The 21,500-nt window shown below is 38.1% G+C and overlaps 2 protein-coding genes across 2 annotated transcripts in view; one reads left to right on the plus strand and one right to left on the minus strand.

Moving 5' to 3' along the window:
- ibtk (inhibitor of Bruton agammaglobulinemia tyrosine kinase) overlaps window positions 1-16,135 on the minus strand; it is a 37,689-nt gene extending 21,554 nt beyond the window's left edge. Inside the window, exons 1-11 of the mRNA XM_082150248.1 lie at window positions 15,977-16,135; window positions 11,845-12,647; window positions 11,018-11,114; window positions 9,990-10,114; window positions 4,598-4,708; window positions 4,347-4,517; window positions 3,836-3,953; window positions 3,388-3,568; window positions 2,998-3,121; window positions 1,675-1,852; window positions 1,449-1,599 (exon numbers count right to left, since the gene is read on the minus strand). Coding sequence (XP_082006374.1) covers window positions 1,449-1,599; window positions 1,675-1,852; window positions 2,998-3,121; window positions 3,388-3,568; window positions 3,836-3,953; window positions 4,347-4,517; window positions 4,598-4,708; window positions 9,990-10,114; window positions 11,018-11,114; window positions 11,845-12,168 — 1,580 coding nt within the window. The 5' untranslated portion in view covers window positions 12,169-12,647; window positions 15,977-16,135. The remainder of the gene's footprint in view (window positions 1-1,448; window positions 1,600-1,674; window positions 1,853-2,997; window positions 3,122-3,387; window positions 3,569-3,835; window positions 3,954-4,346; window positions 4,518-4,597; window positions 4,709-9,989; window positions 10,115-11,017; window positions 11,115-11,844; window positions 12,648-15,976) is intronic.
- A 2,409-nt stretch (window positions 16,136-18,544) lies between these two features.
- Window positions 18,545-21,289, plus strand: tpbg (trophoblast glycoprotein). The gene is made up of 2 exons (XM_082150447.1): window positions 18,545-18,735; window positions 18,807-21,289. The coding sequence occupies exon 2, from the start codon at window positions 19,092-19,094 to the stop codon at window positions 20,241-20,243; it is 1,152 nt and encodes a 383-aa protein (XP_082006573.1). The 5' UTR covers window positions 18,545-18,735; window positions 18,807-19,091; the 3' UTR covers window positions 20,244-21,289.
- The last annotated feature ends 211 nt before the right edge of the window (window positions 21,290-21,500 follow it).

Raw genomic sequence — 21,500 nt, forward strand, 5'->3', positions numbered from 1 at the left:
ACCACAGAAGTTATTTCAAACATGACTGACTGACAAAAAAAAAAAAAACTGCTCCTTTTTTCTTTCTACTGAAAATGTGCCAGGAGCCCACTGTTGCTATAGTAACTAACTACACTTTCACATGCGTCTAATTGACAGATAAATCATGCGATATAATTTCACTGTTGTTGCTAATGTTAAGATTATTTCAGCTCCATACAAAGTTTGCTTTGCACATTTCGTTTAAATACATTGTTAAAGAGGTCAAGCTTTACCATTAAACTGAACTGTGTGCAAACTGTGCATGCATTTTAGACACTTAACTTACATTGTTCTTGCTTCGTCCATGCAATAACTGCTTCCTTGTATGTGTCTAAGTTTATATTTACTTCAGCTGCTCAGAGCTCTGATAATATCAATAATGAGCATAGCTCACTAACATTCACTAAAATATTGAAATGTTACAGATTCAAAACGCGAGCGCCAGTGATTGAATGTCAAAGTGCAATTTGAATGCTCCGCCTGGAAGTTTTGATTGTTTTTGCACCCGAGTCAGACCTGTCTGTTATTGGCTGAAGCGCATCAGACCTGTCTGTTATTGGCTGAAGCTCAGGGCTCCACCGCTATAGTTTGTAAAAGTGCCCGTCAAATAATAAAATCGGCCAGTTGCTCCGTAGGCACCTTTGTCAAAGTACTTTGTACTTTTGGTGAAAAATAAATGTAGCGAAGTCAAATACTTAATTTTTTAAAAATGTACTCAAGTACGGTAATGAAAGTATTTGTAATTAGTTACTTTCCACCTCTGGCATTTTTTTTTTAAATATGTTGAATACTTGTATTATTTGATTGCTATCAGGATGTGTTTCAATCAGTTTCAATCAGAATAACAAAGTGTTTATGAAAAAAAAATTCCCTACCCTACCTTTAACTAACCATAGAATTACCACATAGTTAAAGGTATAGCGGAGGATCTTTCCAAATTTTAGATAAGACCCGCCCTCTCCACTTTTTGAAAAGTTTGATTGATTCACCAGAATGATTGACAATTAGGAGGACCAATAGTTTAGACTACCCACCAGGAAGTAAAACATCCTCCGCTATACCTTTAAGATAACATAATAAACAGGTTTATCAACTTTTAAAATGGAGGAGAGAATGCCTCTCATTTCTTTTGTTGCTTATATAAGGCAGTGAAAGTGTGTGTCCAATAAAACCATACAATGTTTAGGCAAAGATTTATTGGGCTATTGGTAACATGGCTGATACTGGTGTAATGTTTTATACTTCTGGTGTTGTTTGTCTTGAAAAACTGTACATTTGGTTTTAAGGACATTTTGTTTACCTTTGTACGATAAACAGCTTTGATGATCAGAAGGAACTGGAACCATTTACTGACATCAAAAAACTCCAAAATTCCAAACATGTCTTTAGTCATACACATCTGTGACCTTAGTCATAATTAACCGCACCTGGTTTTGGGATCGGCTTGCAATACTCCGAAGTTTCGTCCGTTAGAATCCATGGTGATGCTGACGGCTCTGTGGACGTAATGAAGCTTTTCCAGACGGATTCGTTCATAAACAACCCCTCCGTCTGAGTGGCCGGACACCTCCATGTTATCTGACACAACACAGCATATCTAGTTAAATTCTATTTTATTTATTACACATTTAGTTAAACTGATGGTCACAGTACCTTTTTTGTCCACAGCTTTCTTGTACTGTCCCAGCCACTGTCCACTGAAGCCCTCTCCATCCTGAGTAACAAACATCATGCTGTTCTTACTCAGGGCGATGTCTGACATGAAGACCTGTCGTCCATAAGCCCAGCGACACTGCCTCACTGACGTGCCCGTGGAGCGCCAGCAAAACACCTACAAGAACATCAGAAAATAAACTGAATGAATACAATACCAGCTAATACTTTTTTTATATATATAAAAATATATAGATAAGAAAACTGGTGCAAAATTAATTAGACATTACTAAAAACTTGGATCCCATTCCACTAACTGGCCTGGTGCAGCTGATAGTCTTTTATCAGGCACGTATTTGGCACACAAGACTGAACATCTTGGTTAAGCAGACATTATGGGGGGGGGGGGGGGGGGGGGGGGGGGGGGGGGGTCAATAACGTATTGGTTAAGTATTGCTCACAGCATTGTTCAAAGAACTTAACAGAGAGAAAAACTACTAACTTATGTCATCTTATGCTAGTACCTTGGATCAAAGTGCTGATTTTGATACTATAGATCAAAAAATGATTTTACACGGGCAAGTGAATCGTGTAGGCAAATATGGACAGTCACTAGCTTGGATTAGGTCTTACCTGTCCGACTGTTGCCACCTATTTGTGTAAATGAAAATCTGCCTGACCTTTTGCAAAACATGGTGTGCCACAAGGCTTGGTCTCAGGACCTTTGTTGTTCGTGCACTTTAGGTGATAATTTTAGGAAACTGAGCATTAGCTGTCACTGTTATGCTGACCACAAACATCTCTATTCTTCTTCCAGATCAGATCATCTTTTTCCAAAGATTGTATGTCAAGAAATTTCCATTTGCCAAATTCTGATTAAAAGAAGTATACAAAAGAAAAAAGAAAAATCTAGAAACAATATTTTACAGCTACAGAAGAAATCTAGAAATGTTGCTTTTAGTAGCTGTATTGAGAGTGAGACTTTTTCAGACTGACGGTGTTCACATCAGCATTGTTGTTGTTCCCCCCGAGAATACAAACAGCATCTTCATCGGAGTCTTGAATGATAAATTCTCTCTTTCAGTAAAATAACACAACAGGCACTGTGACAACTCCCTCATGAGCATTTTTAGGAAGGAATTTTTGTATGATAATAACACATCAGTTGATTATCGGCTTTTTAGGCTTTAACCCAATACCTGAAGTTTTAACCCAATCTCATCTTAAACTTAGTTATACAAGTAATTATTGAGTCATATTTTTATAATGTTAGAGTGTCTGATGTGCATATTTAAGTTCAGTTCAGTGTCGTATATCACTCACCCTTCCAGTTTCATCTAGAGCCAGAATCACCAGCTTCTCTCCTCCACCATCATGCAGAAGCTGAGAATCAATACGATGATCCAAACTACCACCGCACACTAGTACTTTTTTCAGGTTCATCTGTCTGGAGAACAACACAAGGACAGTGTTGGACTTCCATCCAACTGAACTTTGAATTGGAATATTGCATAAAACATTACCAAACAAAGCACCATTTCCATCTGCATCATTTTTATGTAGTACCTCAAAATTTGCATAAAATAATGTGGATGGAAACCTAGCTTGTGTTAAGTGCCTGTTGCAAATTTCATTTCAAGATCTAAAACTGTACAAAATATGTATCGCTAAGGCAACATAATTGTCAAACTCTAGTCTCTGAACTCCACTCACTTGGAGGCCAGTTTCTTGCACTGATAATCTGCCAGTAGGTACACATCTCCCTTTTCGGTCACACACACAGTGGCCCCATTGCTCGCAGCCGCCATAGTGATGGTCAAATCCTTGTGGTGCAGAGCGGACACCTGTCGAGGAACAGTCACGCACTTCTCTCCGTTGGGTTCCAGCAGGTAACCTGAATGTATCACAATGGTAGGACCACAACTTTTCATATGGGAAGAGGCAAATGAAGCAGATGCTCTGGTGAAATTGCACGCAGAGGATTTGCTATACACCTGAGAGATTTTAGATCAGTTAAACAATCTGGGATGCGTTTCCCAAAAGCATCGTAAGCAGATTGCCACCAATGGCCTCTACGATCAACTTAGCTCACAATGCTTTTGAGAAACGCAGCCCTGATTGTTTTCTGTGATAAACAGATCTGGGTACTTGAGCCTCTTACCAAGTTGGCCACCATTTAATCCTACGGTATAAACCGCATCTCGGGTCCAAAGAACAGTGTGGAACCGGCCGGCTGCAACACCAATCACGGACCTCCCTTTCAGGGACTTAGATGTGACCTGTGGTCAATAGAAAATAACATAAATTTAATTTATGGAATTACCTAAAGTTTATTAAATTTGTGAAACAGTGCGTCATACATAAAACAAGGGTTCGGATTCACAAAAATCTTCTTAAAGGTACACTATGTAAAAAAAAATTTTTTTAAATGTACAATTTATATAATGAGTGAGTACACAATTAATAATAATACAAATAATTTTCAAGAAAGTTAATTTCTTAAATTTTAAGAACAGTGTTAGGAACAAACGATAAGAACAATCTTAAGTTTTTTTGGGAGTACAAAATATTCTTGTGTTTTTCTCTTAAGTAAGAAAATGAGAAGAAAATGGCAGTTAAGAAGAATTTTATTCTTAAGAATGTTTTGCAAATCTGGCCCCAGGCTGACCGACCTGTTTGGGAACTTGGCTGGATGCAGGAGGAGGTGCCAGACCCAGCTGATGGTGGGTGTTGAGCCCAAAAGTGTAGACGTACCCCTCCTCTGTCAGAACGACAGTGTGATCTCGGGCCGCTGCAATCTGTGAGCAGTGATGGGACAAAAGACCCTCCACCATTCGGGGAACCTTTGATGTGAACATGGACACCAAGTCTTAGAAAGCAGATGTGCAGAATATATGCGTTACCCCACACCAAAACATCTTACCAGATATGTCTGTTCATCACCATGTCCAAGTCGTCCGCCCTGTCCATGTCCACATGTGTACACCTGACCCTTCTGGGACAGGAAGACCGAGTGGAACTTGCACAACACCACCTCAGAAGACACAGAAACACAACAATGTCGCCATCATCATCATTCAAGATCATGTTTGTACAGGCAGGCATGTTCCTCTTTCTGATATAACTCATAAGCGTAATATTAACTTGCGTAATATTAACCGTCTCCGTCCCTTTCTTTCAAATAATAATACTGCAGTTCTTATTCACGCACTAGTCACTTCACGTATAGGCTACTGTAATGCTCCTCTCACAGGTGTTCCCTCCAAATTGCTACATAAGCTTCAGTTGGTTCAGAACTCTGCAGCTCGTGTTCTTTCTAGAACACCTTCTACTGAGCACATTTCTCCAGTTCTTCAGCAATTGCACTGGCTTCCAGTAAAATATAGTTGAATTCAAGATCTTGCTACTTTCCTATAAGGCACTTCATAATCTTGCACCCCAATACCTTACTCAATTTCTCCATGTTTACACTCCTTCACGTGCTCTCAGATCTTCATCTTCAATTTATCTTGTGGTACCTCGGATTCGACTAACTACAATGGGTGCCAGATCTTTTAGTTATGCTGCCGCCCGCCTATAGAACTCTTCCCCTTGATGTTCGCAATAGCAATTGTTTGTTGATTTTTAAAACATGTCTTTAAAGACATCTTTTTATACAGGCTTTTTTATAACACGTTTTATTGAGTCTTTGCTGCACTTTATCTGTATATGTGGCTTGTTTGTTGTGTGTTTTGCATATGCAGTGATCTGTATATTGCTTGTGAGGTGACCTTGGGTGTATTGAAAGGCGCCATTAAATAAAATGCATCATCATCATACATCACACTTATGTAGCACAAGCACATTATTTTCAGCAAAAGATAAAAAATAGAACTTAGTAAAAGAAGTTAATGTAGAAGCTTTAAAAAAAAATTATAATAATTTGTTAACAAACATGTATTCATTATTTCAATGAGCTCATTGTTTCTGCCTTAAATTAATACATTTGTAGCTAACTTTGTGATTTGTACATTTCTGAAATACATAACTTTGGACACAGTCACCTATGATAACAGATCACTCTAAATTGTAACGTAGACACGCATTTTCTATAAAGCTGCTTTGAAACAATATGTATAGTGAAAAGAGCTATACAAATAAATGAGAATTGAATTGAATTGAATAATACAAATAAAACCTGACAATTAGCATTTTTTGGTTTTTGGCCCAGTAAGTCCAGAAATTTGGGTTTTGGCCAATAACTTTCACTTCAAGCATTTTCATTTTATTACCTTGGTCGATTTTAAGTAAGAATATAGAAAGCATCAAGGAGTGAGTAACATGTATGTAACATCCTGTACACTAATTTGCCAGAATGCACTACAGTTAAAAAGTTTGGGGTTGATAAGAATTTATGTTTTTGAAAGACATCTCTCACGGGGGCTGCAAAAATACAGTAAAAACAGTAATATAGTGAAATTATTAGTTTAAAATAACGACTCTCTATTGTAATATATTAATTAATTAAAAAAATATAATTTATTCCTGTGATCAAAGCTGAATTTTCAGCATCATTACTCCAGTCTTCAGTGTCACATGATCCTTTAGAAATCATTCTAATATGATGATTTGATACTCAAGAAACATTTATGAACACATATGAACAGTTGTTCTGCTTCATATTTTCACCGTGATATACTTTTTATTTCAGGATTCTTTGATGAATAGAAAGTTCAAAAGACCATTGTTTGAATAGAAATCTTTTGTAACATTATAAATGTTTTTACAGTCCCTTTTGATCAATTTAATGCATCACTACTTAATAAAAGTATTAATTGCAAGAGGGAAAAAAGTACTGACCCCAAACTTCTGGATGTTACGTATATGTGGAATGACTGAAAGAAATAACCCATAAAATGTCCTTTTTAATGATTTCATCTTTCATCTCACAATTCTATTTTAACAAGAAATAAGTATTGTTGTCATTAAACATTTGCTCAAGATCCTTAGACAAGATGCTATCATTGATATGAAATCATTTTACTTGGGAGGTAAATTCACACAAACACACTTTCTGAAAAGTCACTGACTAATTTGGTAGCTTCAGTTTTAGACACAACCACTGAGACAAGCTGGTTAAATGTCACTGGAAAAATCTCAAAGCAAGTGCAACTGCAAAAAAAAGGCCTTTTTTTCTCAGAACCATTTCTGAGCTATGTATGCAATGACAATTAGACATCTTTTTAGCCAAGTGTACCAAACACTTTTGATGCCACTGTAAATAGACAAATTCATAGTGGTGAGATTATTGGTTGATTAAGAACTGAGATAGGAAAACTACAGAATGAATGAACCTGCTGCGTTCTGCTCATCATAAGGGCTTGACTTTTAGCCATGACAGCTTTGCCCTTTCTCTACAGAGCATGCCAGCTCTGGATTGGCTTGGAGTCGACTACAGCGGGGCAGGGGTTTCGAGGGTCAACATCATCATTAATTTAACACACTCCTCAAGGCCAAAACAGAAGCAAGAGATGTTCTGTAAAGTGTCCAAACTCTGCGCCTGAAGAACTGACTGGCACCCGCTGTCCCTCGCTTCCATACGCACGCATTCACAGCGCTTATTTAATCTGCTGCTGTTATCCCTGAATGAATATTTTAATATTTAACTGAAAGCACCTGCAGAACAGCGTGGCAGGACACAATGAGCTTAGGGGGGCATTGGAGAGCTGAAGAAAGGGTCGGGAAACAAGATCCGCCATTACAATGAGCACTGTAAAATTAAAGGACTGCCCTGCACTTCAGAAATTAATCACACACAACCGACTAAACAATGAAAAATGAAAGGAGTTGCTGAAGTGTCTTTACATAGGTCAGTAGCATCTCTGGAGGTTTCCCATCATCCTAAATGGTTGACAGATTTGGCTTACTAAATTCGTTCTGATCGCACCCTTAACCTTCTTGTTCTTCTCCTTTCAAAAATGCCAAAATACCAAATGAAAGGCTGACAATGGGATCATGCAACACTACTGGATCACATTTCCCATCCACATATGAGCACATGTTGGTTATCCATCCAAAATGCAAATGAGTCCCCGCTATGACCACGGAAAAAAGGGAAGCTTATACACCGTTCAAAGCATGATGTTGGCATGAGTTGAGCTGTCAGGGTCAAGTATGCCAAAGCGGTGACAATCACCTAAGTGCTCATGCACATCTGCTAAATGCCCGAGTTCCAACACAAAGAGCTTCTCTCCATCAGCTTGAACAAAGTTTTCATCCTCGAGGGCATTTTCAAGAACAATTTACAGAGAAGCAAAGAGGTCTAAAGCCCTATTCGCACTGGATTAGTATTACCTGGTGACCTCTAATCATTTGTAATAATTGCGGAGGTTGTCTGTGATCTTAATCCCGTGCGAAACGGCCATGTCTGTAATTTGTAAAGTAAAAATTCCCCCGCAAATGACCTACCATAATTTGACAAACACTGAGGTCCCGTGATAATATTAGTCCCGTGAGAATCGGCATCTCTGTGATTTGGCCAAGGTCGTATATCATCTTTTCAAGGTTTTTGTTTCCTGTGCACTTTTTTATCCATCTTTTGCGAAGAATGAAGTTGGAGTGTTGGAGTGTTTTGATAGTATTTTGGGTGCTGGGTCATATCGCTATACACCATACAACTAAACAATTTGCAGAAAGCTGAAAACCATCAGAAGAGCAAAAACAAAAAAAATTATTAGCTGGAGATGGATGACATGTATAGCATCATGCGGTAAGGAACATTATTCTGTTTATGATATATCATACAGCTAGACCTATAACGACAAGACATGTCCAAGCAATAGCCTATATTGACATCATATCCGGGAGATAAGTCAGTAAATTCGAGTAAAATCACAGGCTTCGCTTATCTCGTGCGAATGCGCCGCACGGAATTCAGATGGGGGGGATTTCTAAATCACACGTGGTCCCCAGAAAATACTAATCCCGTGCGAATAGGGCTCAAGTCTCCTCAGATGGTTTGCAAGGACTCTTGGAGATCTTTGTTTTGAAGGAGTTCCCTGTTGAGAAGCCGGTTATCAAGGCAACACTAGCAGGTCCTCTGTTTTTCACCGTCCTCTGTTGTCACATATAACCCCTGGGGAGTTTTAGACCCGGTTTGCATAAATAAACCCTGAGGAATAGCATTGCAGATGAGGATTTCATAGCATTATGTGCCGCATCAGCAAAAATGATTCTAAATATAAGTAATAAGATGAAGAGAAGTTTGAGAGTGACCACATCGTAAATATTATCACTAAAGTCACCAAGAGATCAAAATCTTGTTTTTGTTTTTTTAATTATTTCTAATTAATTATATATCAGTGCACATTATATATATATTTTTTATTCAAATCTTTGATCAAAATAACTTCTCCCTCTTGCAGCAACATCTCTCCTCTTCTCTGGTGACGTGTTTACTGGCGTGAGGGCGGGGCAACCAGTCACTCACATGAGATCCACCAATAGCAAACCACAACCATCCAATCAATTCCCAATGGACAAAAAGCCTACATTTTGTCTTGTTGCAGAAGCGGTTCACTCGTATATACGTCGTAGTAGGGAAGAAAAAGTATATCGCAACTTCCGTTTCATGACGACTTTAATGAAAACTTTTGAAGAAAAAAAACAGCAAAAAAAAAAGTGAAAATAGTAAATGAAAAAATTTAATAAAAAAAGGTAACACTTTATTTAGATGGTTCACTTTAGACATTCTACTAACTATAAGAAACTTTGCAACTACATGTCAACTAAATCTCTAAAGTCCTGATTATCTTGATGGTTCTACAGATTCTCCTGTGGTGTGAGGTGTGTTAAGAGTGATTGAATCTGCTCGGAAGAACGCCGGGGCCTCACAGATATCAAATTGTAATCCAACATGTTGATTTTTGACGATCAGAAATCCTGTTGTGTGGGAGAAACCCCCGAGGACCATCTCGCACGAACTCTATAGATTGTCACGTGGAATGAAATGTTCCCAATCAGAAAGCAAGATGATGGGAGACAGAAGCCCATGCATTTTCTGTAAAACCCAGTGCAAACACTATTATCGCCATTTCTTCTTTCCCGTCGTCCACCATGCTTGTTTACTCTAAAGTCACGCTTGATCGTGAGAGATTTTGTGAGATTTCCTGTGTTCACAGTCAGGACTCTGGCTGTTTGTGAATGGAATCTTGGTCTACACACTATGAACAAAAGTGTTAAATCTATGATTTTATTTATCGTTATGTTTACAGACTCTAGTGGACCATCAAAATAAAGTGTAACCTAAAAAAAAAATTCACTTAAAAGACATTTACCTGCTTCACATAGATCCCAGACCTTGAAAACAGGTCCACGATCTCAGGATGGTGTCTGCTCTCCTGGTTTCCATGTCCGAGACTAAAATTTGTGTTGTATCCCCAAGTGTACACTTCAGTAGGGTCTGAAATGAGATCAGAACAAGGACACAAGTTATCCACTTGTTTTAATGCATTGAATACTGTTTCTAGGTCCAAGCCTCCAATCCATTTCATATCACACATTAAGCTTTTAAAACTCATGATGTTCACTACAATCTTTATGCTCACGGCATCCCAGACACCAATATTTTAACGATTCATAAAGAGATGAATCACTGCCTGGCCAACTGAGTTTTCGGCATAGAGATAAAGATTAGGATCATGCTATTTCTGTAGTATTACAGTGTATATTAGTACCATTTGTCGTTTGCTTTTGGGATCTGATAGAGTGTTGGACCCAGAAATGTGACGTGTGATAAGTTTTGGTTTATTGATTTAAGGTTTAAGCCAAAAGTAAACTCTCTCATTTTAAATCTCTCTCGTCATTTCATTCCAAACCAGCATTTGAAAATGTTCCCTATATTTCATTTAGAATAATATTCTTGCTGTTCTTATTCAGCTTTCCACTGAATGAAAGAAGTCAGTGACCAGGGACCGTGAAGATTGCCAAATATCATTCACACTTACACTTTTTATGCTGCAAGTTTGAATGACGCAAAACACCAGTTTTGACATCAATGAAACCAAACACCATTGGTTCTGACAGGTCTCATAACAGGATGCCATGCGTCAGCTACTGTTGTGGTGTTTTGTCATCATTTTTGGAGCATGACAACCACTGGTCACTGTATGCTTTTACTGCATAATAAATTTAAACGCATCATATTTCTCAAAAGTTCTAACTTTTGAACTAAGAATCATGCAAGTGTGGAACAATATGAGGATCAATAAATCAGGGCAGAATTTTAATTTCGAGGTTTTATTGTTATAAGTACTGCATTAACACCTCATAAATATAAAGAAGGTCACTAGCCCATTTTAATTACCAGTGTTTCGGAACACAACATGAGCTGGGCGGTCCTTCATGGTGAGGTCTAGGACAGAAAGACCCTCCTTGTCCTGGATGGACAGTCCTCCACCATGCTGGAACACAAAAATACATAGACCAATGAAAGACAACAATGCAAACCAATAAAATTGGGAGGAAAATATAAAGCAGTTCAGTGACTTCTGCAGGAGTTTTCAACTGCGATTGACTAATATATCATCCAGGCCAATTAATCGGGCATCATTTGCTCATTTTGAGATTATTGGCATAAAACGATAATACCCACTTGGCTAAATTAACGGAAGAGTTATATTACTTGTGTGACAGCTCCAGAATTGACCAGCTTTGGACGAAAATGGACATTTTTGGTTTTCATATTTTAAAAGTTGAAGTGTCCAACTGCAATTTAATTTAGCAATTTTCTGCATCATTTAAAGGTATAGTTCACCCAAAAAAGAATCTTTTGTCATCATTAACACCCTCATATTGTTCCAAACCTGTATGAGTTTCTTTCTTCTGTTCAACACAAAATTAGATATTTTAACGAATGTTGGTAATCAAACCATTGGTGTCACCCACTGACTTCCATGGTAGAAAAAATTTAAATAAAAAAATACAATGGAAGTCAATGGGTAACGCCAACATTCTTTAAAATATCTTCTTTTGTGCTGAACAGAAGAAAGAAACTCATACAGGTTTGGAACAACATGAGGGTGAGCAAATGGTGACAGAATTCTCATTTTTGGGTGAACTATATTGACAATATACTGGCCATTGGTCACCCATCTCTCTAATATTGGCAAAGGTTAATGAACCAGTTCTCACCTTGATGAGCGTCATGAGGCAGTGAATTTGCCCATAGAAGGCGCTGCGGTGCAGTGCGGTCCACCCAGACTCCTTGTCCTTCGCCAACAGGTCGGCATGTTTACGGTCCAGGAGCCACTGAAGCAGGTCCCGTTTCCCCAGAGAGGCAGCGAGGTGCAGAGCCGTGCGCCCAAACTCATCCCGCAGGGTGGCTGCGTTGTGACAGTGGACAGAGAGAAAGCCCCGCAGACGCCCCTCCGAGCCGCTGGTCAAAGCGGCGATCACTTCATCAGCGTGCCTTTCAGAACGGCACTTCGGTGTGCAGTCTGGGCTTCCCAGACTCATTTTAGCTGAGTTACAACACCAGAATTATCCAAAACACCCACAAGCTTGAGCTTAGATTTCTCACACTTTCTAGCAATAAATTAAGGAAAACAGAATGAAAAAACAGGGAATACGTTTAGCCTTGCTGTGAATTTCAGGGCGCTAGAATTGTGCGTGTGTTGAGGTTCCACAGCACCCTAGCGGCCCCAGAGAGAAGATCTACCTCATCTCAGTCCACCATCTCAGCAACACACTCGACAAAACCTTTGGAACAATCATTTGCATCAAAGAAAAAAATAATAATTCTGTACAAAATCATACAAATATATTCCAGTTGACTCAAAAATAAGTTAACCTGTAATGTGTGTATCGTATTTTACAAAAGGCAAATCCTTCAGTTCTTTGTACTGTCCAGCCAAAAAGTCCATCAACTTTGAGGGGAAAGACTCCTTCCCCCCAAAACTCTCCACCATTTAAGCCTCCATAATTGCAAAAGGTGCCTGAAAAGAGAGAATGTCTTTCAGATTAATATCCACAACAACAATCCCACCAAAATTCAAATTAATCTGCACATCACCCTAGGCCCAGGGGTTGAACGACCTCAGAATTTTTGAAGTCGATAGGCATGTGATTAAAGTCAAGTTGACGTTGACTAATCGCTGATGACGTTTTTAATAAAAACACAAGAGATGCGAATGCTTTGCAACATGCCACAATTTGCAACTAGAGGCTAAAGTTTGATGTTGGCTTGAGAAGCATGAACCTCGAGCTGAGACACGAACTTGGGCATATGACAGAACGATGCCCGCAGTGCCATTGCGCTTACATAACAGCTTATTTTTATCAGTTACTTTGTATATGGGTCGTTATATTTCTTACAGATTTCTGCTCGTCCTAAATGACATACAGTAGCACCTAGTAAGATTACATTTATTTGAATGCATTAGTGAGAGAACAATTGCGTGCGTATATTAGTCCTACCTGTCTGTGCAGTGTCTCTCTACTAATAGTAAAGCTGTGGGTTTTAGGTACTTTAAAAACAGAAAGAAATATATGACAGAACTTTTCGATTTTTAAGCAATTTTTTTTATAAATAACAGGACAACATTGATAGTAAGTTTCTGCGCTACTGAATGTTTCGCACGATCTATACATGATGTGCGAGCTACTGTCTATGTGTGTGCGTTACAATGCACATTAGTTTAGAACTTACCTGAACAATAAACTGTTTAAACCATGCATTTACCCGATATTGAGATGGTATAAACAAACATAACTTGTGGAGCAAAGTATGCATTTATTTGTTATTTTAACTAGTGTTGGACTGATATTGTTTTGTTTTTTTGATGGCCAACGTGGATATCTTAAAGAGCAGGGTGCCAGATGGCTGATAAATATGGCTATATATATTTTTATTTTTATTATTTAATATGTAATCAATTAGAAATAAATAATTTGAAATTTTAAGATTTAAAAAATAATTCTGTAAAATAAACGGACTTATAACTTTAGATGGCAACTTCTTGATTCTGTAATCCTATTTCACTATTTTTCACAAATAAAGAAATAAAAAAAATAAAAATTTATAAAAAATGAAGTGAACACTAACCAAAAGGGATCTCAGTAATCAGGTAAGTTTGAGCACACTGGGAATCATATTTTTTTCAAATAACTAAGACAAAGTTACACTAATTTAACATATAGCACACGGTGAAAAAGAAATGAATATGGCATTGAGGGTTACTGGATATAGTGCACCATAGTTTGAAATCAAGGTTTTAAAGTTTGTTGATCGTGCGTGACTGCAAGGTTTCTAAGATTACATTTTTATTAGATATATTTAAAGATTTGTTTAAATGATATAAATCCGTATTTGCTGAATTATGACGGTAAATGAGAGATTATTATAGTGTTTTCCTTTCGATTCATTTTTGTATTTTAACTGATGGAAATGGAGCGTAAAAATCATGGACTCAAACGATTTCTTCTCCTGTGGCCCCCTCTATTGGACAGTATTAGTATTACAGCCAATGCAAATCTATGCGATTTTTTGGCATTTACATTGTAATTTATACGAAAACCTTAAGTCCGATCAGTTAGAAAAGATATGGCACACCAAGTCAGAACAGTCTGAAGGTCTTTTGCCAGTAGTCTTCTGCAAGGCGGCCATGTTGTTAGTATCAAAAATCACATGATCAGCAGCAACTAATCAATGTCAAGCTTAAAGCATCATGGCAGAGCATTAAAGGTGCAGCAAGAGTATTCTGAGAAACGCTGTAGAAAGTGGATTGGACAGAGAACGAAAACACACTTGTAGTCAAATAGCAGTCAGGGGCGTGTCCACTCATGAGGGGGCAGGTACATGTGTTGAGATGCATCCGAAATCACATACTTCCCTACTATATAGTAGGCGAAAGACAGTAGCCTATGTGGCAAAAGTAGTATGTCTGAATTCACAGTACTCATAAAAGAGTAGGCAAAAAGTACCCGGATGACTTCTTCCAGGAAGATTCTGAAGTGTGCATACGATGGACTTTACTATCTTATGAGGCCACGGGAGAGGATTTGTGAATGGCAGTGAAGCGAAGTAACTGACGCTGGTACGTCACATGATAATGACAACATGGCGAATGTAGTGCGTCCAGATTACATTCATACTACACACACTCATTCTAAATAGAACATACTGTTTTAATGGTCGTGAAGTAATTTATTCAAAATAAGTACCTACCTACTCAAGAGAGTATGCGAGTTCGGATGCAGCCATAACGAACTTGTGAATTTCTCAGAAATCGCTTACTGCACCTTTAAAGTCGACAAGTCTGTGCAACCCCTACATCATACTAAAGCACTTCTGTTGTGCCTTTATTTGTGACTAGACAACACCCTTTGAAAATGTATTTTAAAAATATTGATTTATCTGATTTAATAATGTAAAATTGTACAACATAAGTGCATGTTTCTTCAGTTATGAACACTTTTGGCCATGTAGAATTTGTTTTAAAAAATGTAACACTTTTAAACATGCTAGTTTGTCCACAAACAATATTCAACAGTGGACCCTGTTGCGATAATCATAGTAATAAAATGTACTAATTATTATACATTTTATAGGTCATACTTTAAAATTAGGTCTGGTCTTACATAAAAAGATCAAATCTATACAAAATAGGCATTAGAAAAGTAGTAAAATAAATAAATGAATAAACAATGACAAAATAATGCAAAGTTTCTATAACTTTGCATGTGATCATTACAAACCAAAAATAAATAAATAATAATGATAATAAGAATATAAATCTGTGAACTAATTAATGAAAATAATAAAAAGTGCACATAGTTGAAGAAACAGCCCAGCATTATCAAGTGCCACACTTGGCAGAGCTGTATTTTGACACCTTCCCAATCCTTACACCAGCTAACGTTAAATATGGCTTCAGTGTTGCATCAGTTTCTGGATATTTAATAACCCTGTGACCCTAAATCCAAAATCCAATACTTTAACCTATTAAAATCACATATTTGAACAAGTAAGTCTGTTGAAAGCGTCTGTTTACATTTGCAGACTGCAAACCTCTCATGTAATGTCAGTCAGGGACAATCAAGCTACACACTCATCAAGCTTTAATATGTGGTGAAAATGAACTCGTTACAGCACGGGACAGTTCGTGAATATCAATAACAGGACATATGAGATGTGTGACGAAGTATCTGTTCTGAGTCACTGACACATCATCATGATTTTTATGAACCATATTGGGCTGAACTATGTAACAGTTACTGAAAGACTGCCAGATTAAAAGACAACGCGCTGATATCTCTCACTCACCTGACGCTAGATGAAAGAAAAGGCCATGTTAGTGTTTTTCCCTATGCGACAGATCCAGAGAAACATCTTTAAAGGAAAGATTGGTGTTTTGCGGTAAATATGTTGCAGCAGATGATACTAGTCGATTAAGTAAGATCTAGAGGCGGAGGCACACAAGAGTAAAACGAATTCTGATTGGCCCATTAGACATGTATCCTTACATTTCATTGGACAATTCACCTTGCAGCCTTGTATTGTTATTTGTGATAGGACAGTTCGATATGTAAAAGACTTAGCAGTATATAACCAGTCTTGCACTTGTGACACAAATTTTAATGGAGGTACTCAAGTAATTTATGATTATGCATCCATGGCTTGTTAGACGGACTAGCGAGTTGGCAAGGGAGTCCCCTCTCTTGCGTAGGCGCTGTGGGCGGGGCTTACGGGGCATACCTTCCACAGGAGTCGCATGACTATCACGTCAACCAGATAATTGGTATGTTTTTTTTTAAAAGGAAATATTTCAATGTCTTTCATTCTTTTTTGCTATATATTTTTTTTTTCTTTTTTTCTTTTTTTTTTTCTTTTAGACAACCATTATTTTTTCTTTTATTATGTTTTTATTAGGCGATCATTGAAACTGAAGAGTTTATAGTACCTCTTCAGTACTGACTTATTTAATATAGTAGCCTATATATAATATAATATAGTACCCTGCCTTTCTTTATTGATTATATCAAAACTTAATTTAGGTGAATTTAGGTTGATTGGGGCACTTTATTCCAAGTCATCTCAATAGCAAAAATAATTTATGTACAAAAATAAGTACTTGTGTTTATAAGGTTTTAAACTTCTCAAAAACTTTTCTAAAACATAATCATTCTTATACTTTTTTATTTTATTGTGTTTTTTTATTTTTTATTATATTATTAAAAACAAGCATATAGCACCTCTTCAGTACAGACTTATTAAAGGCCCACTGAAGTGCCTTGAAACTTGCAGCATTATTCAATTTGGTGACGTTACGTAATTTCCAGGGGGGCAGGGTTTCATAAAATATTGAAGCTGCCCCGGGCGCCGCCATTGATTAGCGGACCATCACCTGCTGTTAGCATTCCATTGACTCCCATTCATTTTGGCGTCACTTTGACAGCGAATAACTTTACATCTGAGGCGTTTAAAGACTCCATTTGTGCATTATTTATTTCTAAAGCAACACGAAAATGTATAAAAGGCTCCATTACCTTGTATCTTACGTTATGGCCCAGTAGATGCAGTTTTTGTAAAAATAGGCTAACGATTGCGTCATAACCACGCGACTCTCTGTCGCACAGTAGAGAGATTACCGTATGGACAGGAGGAGAAGCTTGCGGGCAATCGGGGGGACGTGGAGGCAAAATGACTAAATTATTAATCAGAATACTTAGCGAAAGTTGCTCCTGCTCCTAGCTATTGGACACCTCCTACTCACACTCTCCGTCTCTGCAAGTTTCGGAAGGGCATGATTCAGATTTCTCTTGGCACAGCTAGAAGACAGACGGGTTGCTCACGTCACATCTACGTCGTCAAGCTCAGTTTGAGTCTGCACAGTACGCTCAGCCATCAGGAAGTGAGAGCTTCTAATTGACTTCACTTTTCTCCGTTGAAACCTATGGGGTCGCTGTGTCCAGTTTATATACTGTCTATGGTAATTTCCACTGAAACAAGAAGACAGGGCGGGACATATCGAACAGCTCCTCCCCTTTTTTAAAATAGCCAATAGTGTTTCGTTTATGTCATACCTCTGCCACTGCCAGAGCCATTGAGCTCGATAAAGCCACAGTTTCCTACTAATCTCTAACTGTTTCTCTTCCTAATCTCCACCATATTGCTTTAAAAATATAGCATCCTGTGCAGAATTCAAATCCGATATGTTTTCTGATCTGCGCCGACTCGCGCATTTGATCCGCTCTGTGCTGTCGTGTCTCTGGACCGGAGCTGACTGTGTGCGCACTGCGGTGGTTCAACTTCACACGACTCTAACGTCAAACCAGACTTCATTCACCCCAATGGAAAGCATTTACATATTGAATATTATAGTAAATGTGTGAAGTGAACAAGTGATCGATATCAGCTGCAGCTTCAGTGTCTTTTTATAATGTAGGGGGCGGAGCTTCAAATTCTAGAGAGCATTTGATTGGACAGAAAATCTGATGAGAAGCTGAAATGCAGAGTGATGTCATCAAAATCGTTGCTCCATATTGGCATTAGTGAGAGACTGTAAATTTTGAATGCATATCTTCTAAATGCGAATTTTGTCGCTGTTTTAGAGCACACTAGTTTATAGATAACAGTATATTCACTCTAAAAGCCAAAAAACCGAAAACAAAAATATTTCATGGGGACTTTAAATACATATAGCACCTTGCCAGTTATGATTACTTGTATTTACAGTGTCTGTTTGTTATATCATAACTATATTTAGTTATTTAAATGAATGTACTCGTGGCGTGTTTATAGTGTTTTATGCCAAGAACGTTTTTATTTACTTGTAGCCTACATTCCCCCGAAAAGAATGTACCACCTGGCTGGAAAACTTCACAACTCTGCTGCTGGTAACGTGTGTGGTCCTCGACGCCCCCCGTACGCGTGTAATGGTACAGTCCGGTGAATAGCGTTCAGTGTGGATTCAGGCAGCGGCGGGGGAGAATCATTTACCACGAGCAGCGCGAGCGTTGCGGGACGCTGAGATGACGAGCCCCGAGAATAACTCAACAAACGCGGCGAAAGCACGTTTATAGGTTTGTGGATCTACTGTGCTCTTTTTAACATATTAAGACATTTAATAACAAATCGGTATTGTTTTGGACAGGAATCGCTCGTAGGATTGGGCACTACTTTTGGTGGAACTCATGAAAAGAAGAGAAACATATTTGGAACTTGAAGAAACGTGCGGTTTTGATGCACATGAACTAAACCCATTTCATCCCTTTTGCTTTGTACTGGAACTGAGGAGGTAAGGAAGCTCATCCTGAATGAAAGAACAAAGAAAAATGTGAGACTTTACGTAAAACGGTCGTTTGAGAAGCGCGTTCGCGTTCCTTTCATCTCTGTGGAGAGAATTGCTTTCACGCAGTTTGATTTATATCGCTTCAAAATGTCCAATGTTGGATTATTGCGTTTGCTTCAACTTCAGAGGAAACAAAAGAATATGTGTAACCTGACTCTCTGTGTTTTACTCATCCTGACGTGTTACTGCTCATCTTTATCTTTATCCTTATGTCCTGCCCATTGCTCGTGCGAAAGCACAGTGGTGAACTGTGTTAGCCAAAACTTTAGCTCCATCCCACAACCCCTTCCAGAAAACATCACCACACTTAACCTCAGTGGAAACAATATAAGGATTCTGAACAATGAATCTTTCCCCAAGCCTTTGGAGCATTTAACACACCTTTATGTGTCTGGAAGCCAAATGGAGCAATTGGACTCTATGGTGTTTAAAAACTTGCCAAGTCTACGTTTACTAGACCTCAGCAACAACAGGATTTCAGAGTTTAACGTTGAGGCTTTACCTCAAGACAACAAGATTGAGGTTTTAAATCTCAGCAAATCCTTATACAATCACTCCTACATGGGTGTGTTTGCAAATCTTTTCAAACGCAGCCTATCTAAAGTTTCCCATCTTGATTTGTCCAATAATGACCTGGTGTTCCTTCCGGAGGGCATATTCACAGATTTGTCAGACTTAACTGTTTTGGATTTGAGGAACAACACCCTTGTTTCATTCGGGAATGATACATTTGTGAATCCTGCACTTAAAGAGTTGGACTTAAGAGACAATGCGTTAAAAGTCCTGTCAAACATGACCCTGGCGGAGCTCAGTTTGATCCCTGATTTGCGAGTCAGTCTCTCAGGAAACCCCTGGCGCTGTGATTGCGACATAGAGGACATGTTGATTTGGTTAGAGAGACATGACTTTGTGGTGGACAAATTAAACTTGACCTGTTCTTACCCAAAAGAACTGAAAAATGCACCACTTTTACACCTAGAACAACCACATATCCCGTGCTGGAGCAACAATGGAGATGTGGATCGTGCTCTGGAGCCCTCATATGTGTTTTTGGGGATGGTTCTTGCCCTCATTGGGGTAATTTTCCTCGTGGTCCTTTACCTTAACAGGAAGGGGATCAAGAAGTGGATTTACAATATCCGAGATGCGTGCAGAGATCATATGGAGGGATACCATTACAGATACGAGATCAACTCAGACCCACGGCTAGCCAACCTCAGCCTCAACTCCGATGTGTGAAGAGACATTCTTGGAAAACTGGCTTGCACAACTGGCACGCAATGATCTGACTCTAGCTTTGCATGAATACATATATAACTGTAGAGGTTTGCTGTGACATGCATTCTTTTCTGTCGGATAGGACAGTAACTGGATTCTGCAAGGATCAACCCTGTTATGCTCGCCTTCAGCTCAATCATATATGCTGGTGTGTTGCTATAATGTTGTCCAGTGATGCATGAATCAAGAACATTTACAATTCATATTTCTCTTTTTTTATACAATGGATGGGACTGTGGATGGGTTTGTCTTTTCTGATGAAATCCGAAATTCTGATTACAGAGTAACCGGCAAAATGTCTGAACAAACTGTAATTGTTTAATGTTATTTTTATAGCTTAATTCATTTCTTCAAAAAAAAAAAAAAAAAAAAAAATACTGCCATGCATGTATTTAAGTATTTTTTCATTGATGTAAAATTATGGCAATATCCACTTTTTTATGATGAGTTATTTGGTTTTATATTTGCATTTGTTGACTGGACATAGATCAACTTTTTTCTCGGGATGCCCTGTTGAATTAAAGGTCTTGCACTGATCTTTTTTTTTTTTTTTTTTAGTCCAGTGATTTTTAGGTTTAGAGAGGTGCGTAAAGCTAATGACACTTCATAACCACTACTTGATTACATTATCTGGTAAATTGATTATGGGTCTATCACATATACCCAGTTTCACATTGAAGACTGTTTTAAAGTATTTGCAAAACTGTTTATTATCCTTCAGGCCGTGAGGATAGACCACAGTAAAACAGGACCTTACATCAAGGTGCTGAGGCTGAAGAGATTTGCATAACAATCAAAAACATCTGTTTGTGAGAGGCCTGTGGATCCTCACATAATAGTACAATGACAAACATTATAGACATTCATGCAACAGTAATCATGCCTGATCATTTCCAGCAACAGAACTAATAGCCAGCATTTATTAGCTTGTTATTTGTGATGTTTATGCTTGTGAAGCACTGCACATGAGTTAGCATGAAATTAAAATGGACTTCTTAATGCACATACCCTGGTCTTGTTGGGCATGTTATTTTGAAAAATTATATATATATTTTTTAATTTTTATCAGTGTAATCATTTTGCCATCTCTGATACACAATTTTTATTCAGCCGACATCAGAAAACTATGAAGTCCCTTAGGGCTATTTTTGTAATAAAAAAAATAAATATATATATATATATTAGCTTGATGCATATATGTTTAATGCATCCTATCTC

This window comes from Leuciscus leuciscus (genome assembly GCF_965113295.1).
Source record: "Leuciscus leuciscus genome assembly, chromosome: 20".
NCBI lineage: Eukaryota > Metazoa > Chordata > Actinopteri > Cypriniformes > Leuciscidae > Leuciscus > Leuciscus leuciscus.

Excerpts from the sequence above, each read along its gene's own strand:
- tpbg (XM_082150447.1), top strand. The coding sequence starts at position 19,092 with ATGTCCAATGTTGGATTATTGCGTTTGCTTCAACTTCAGAGGAAACAA.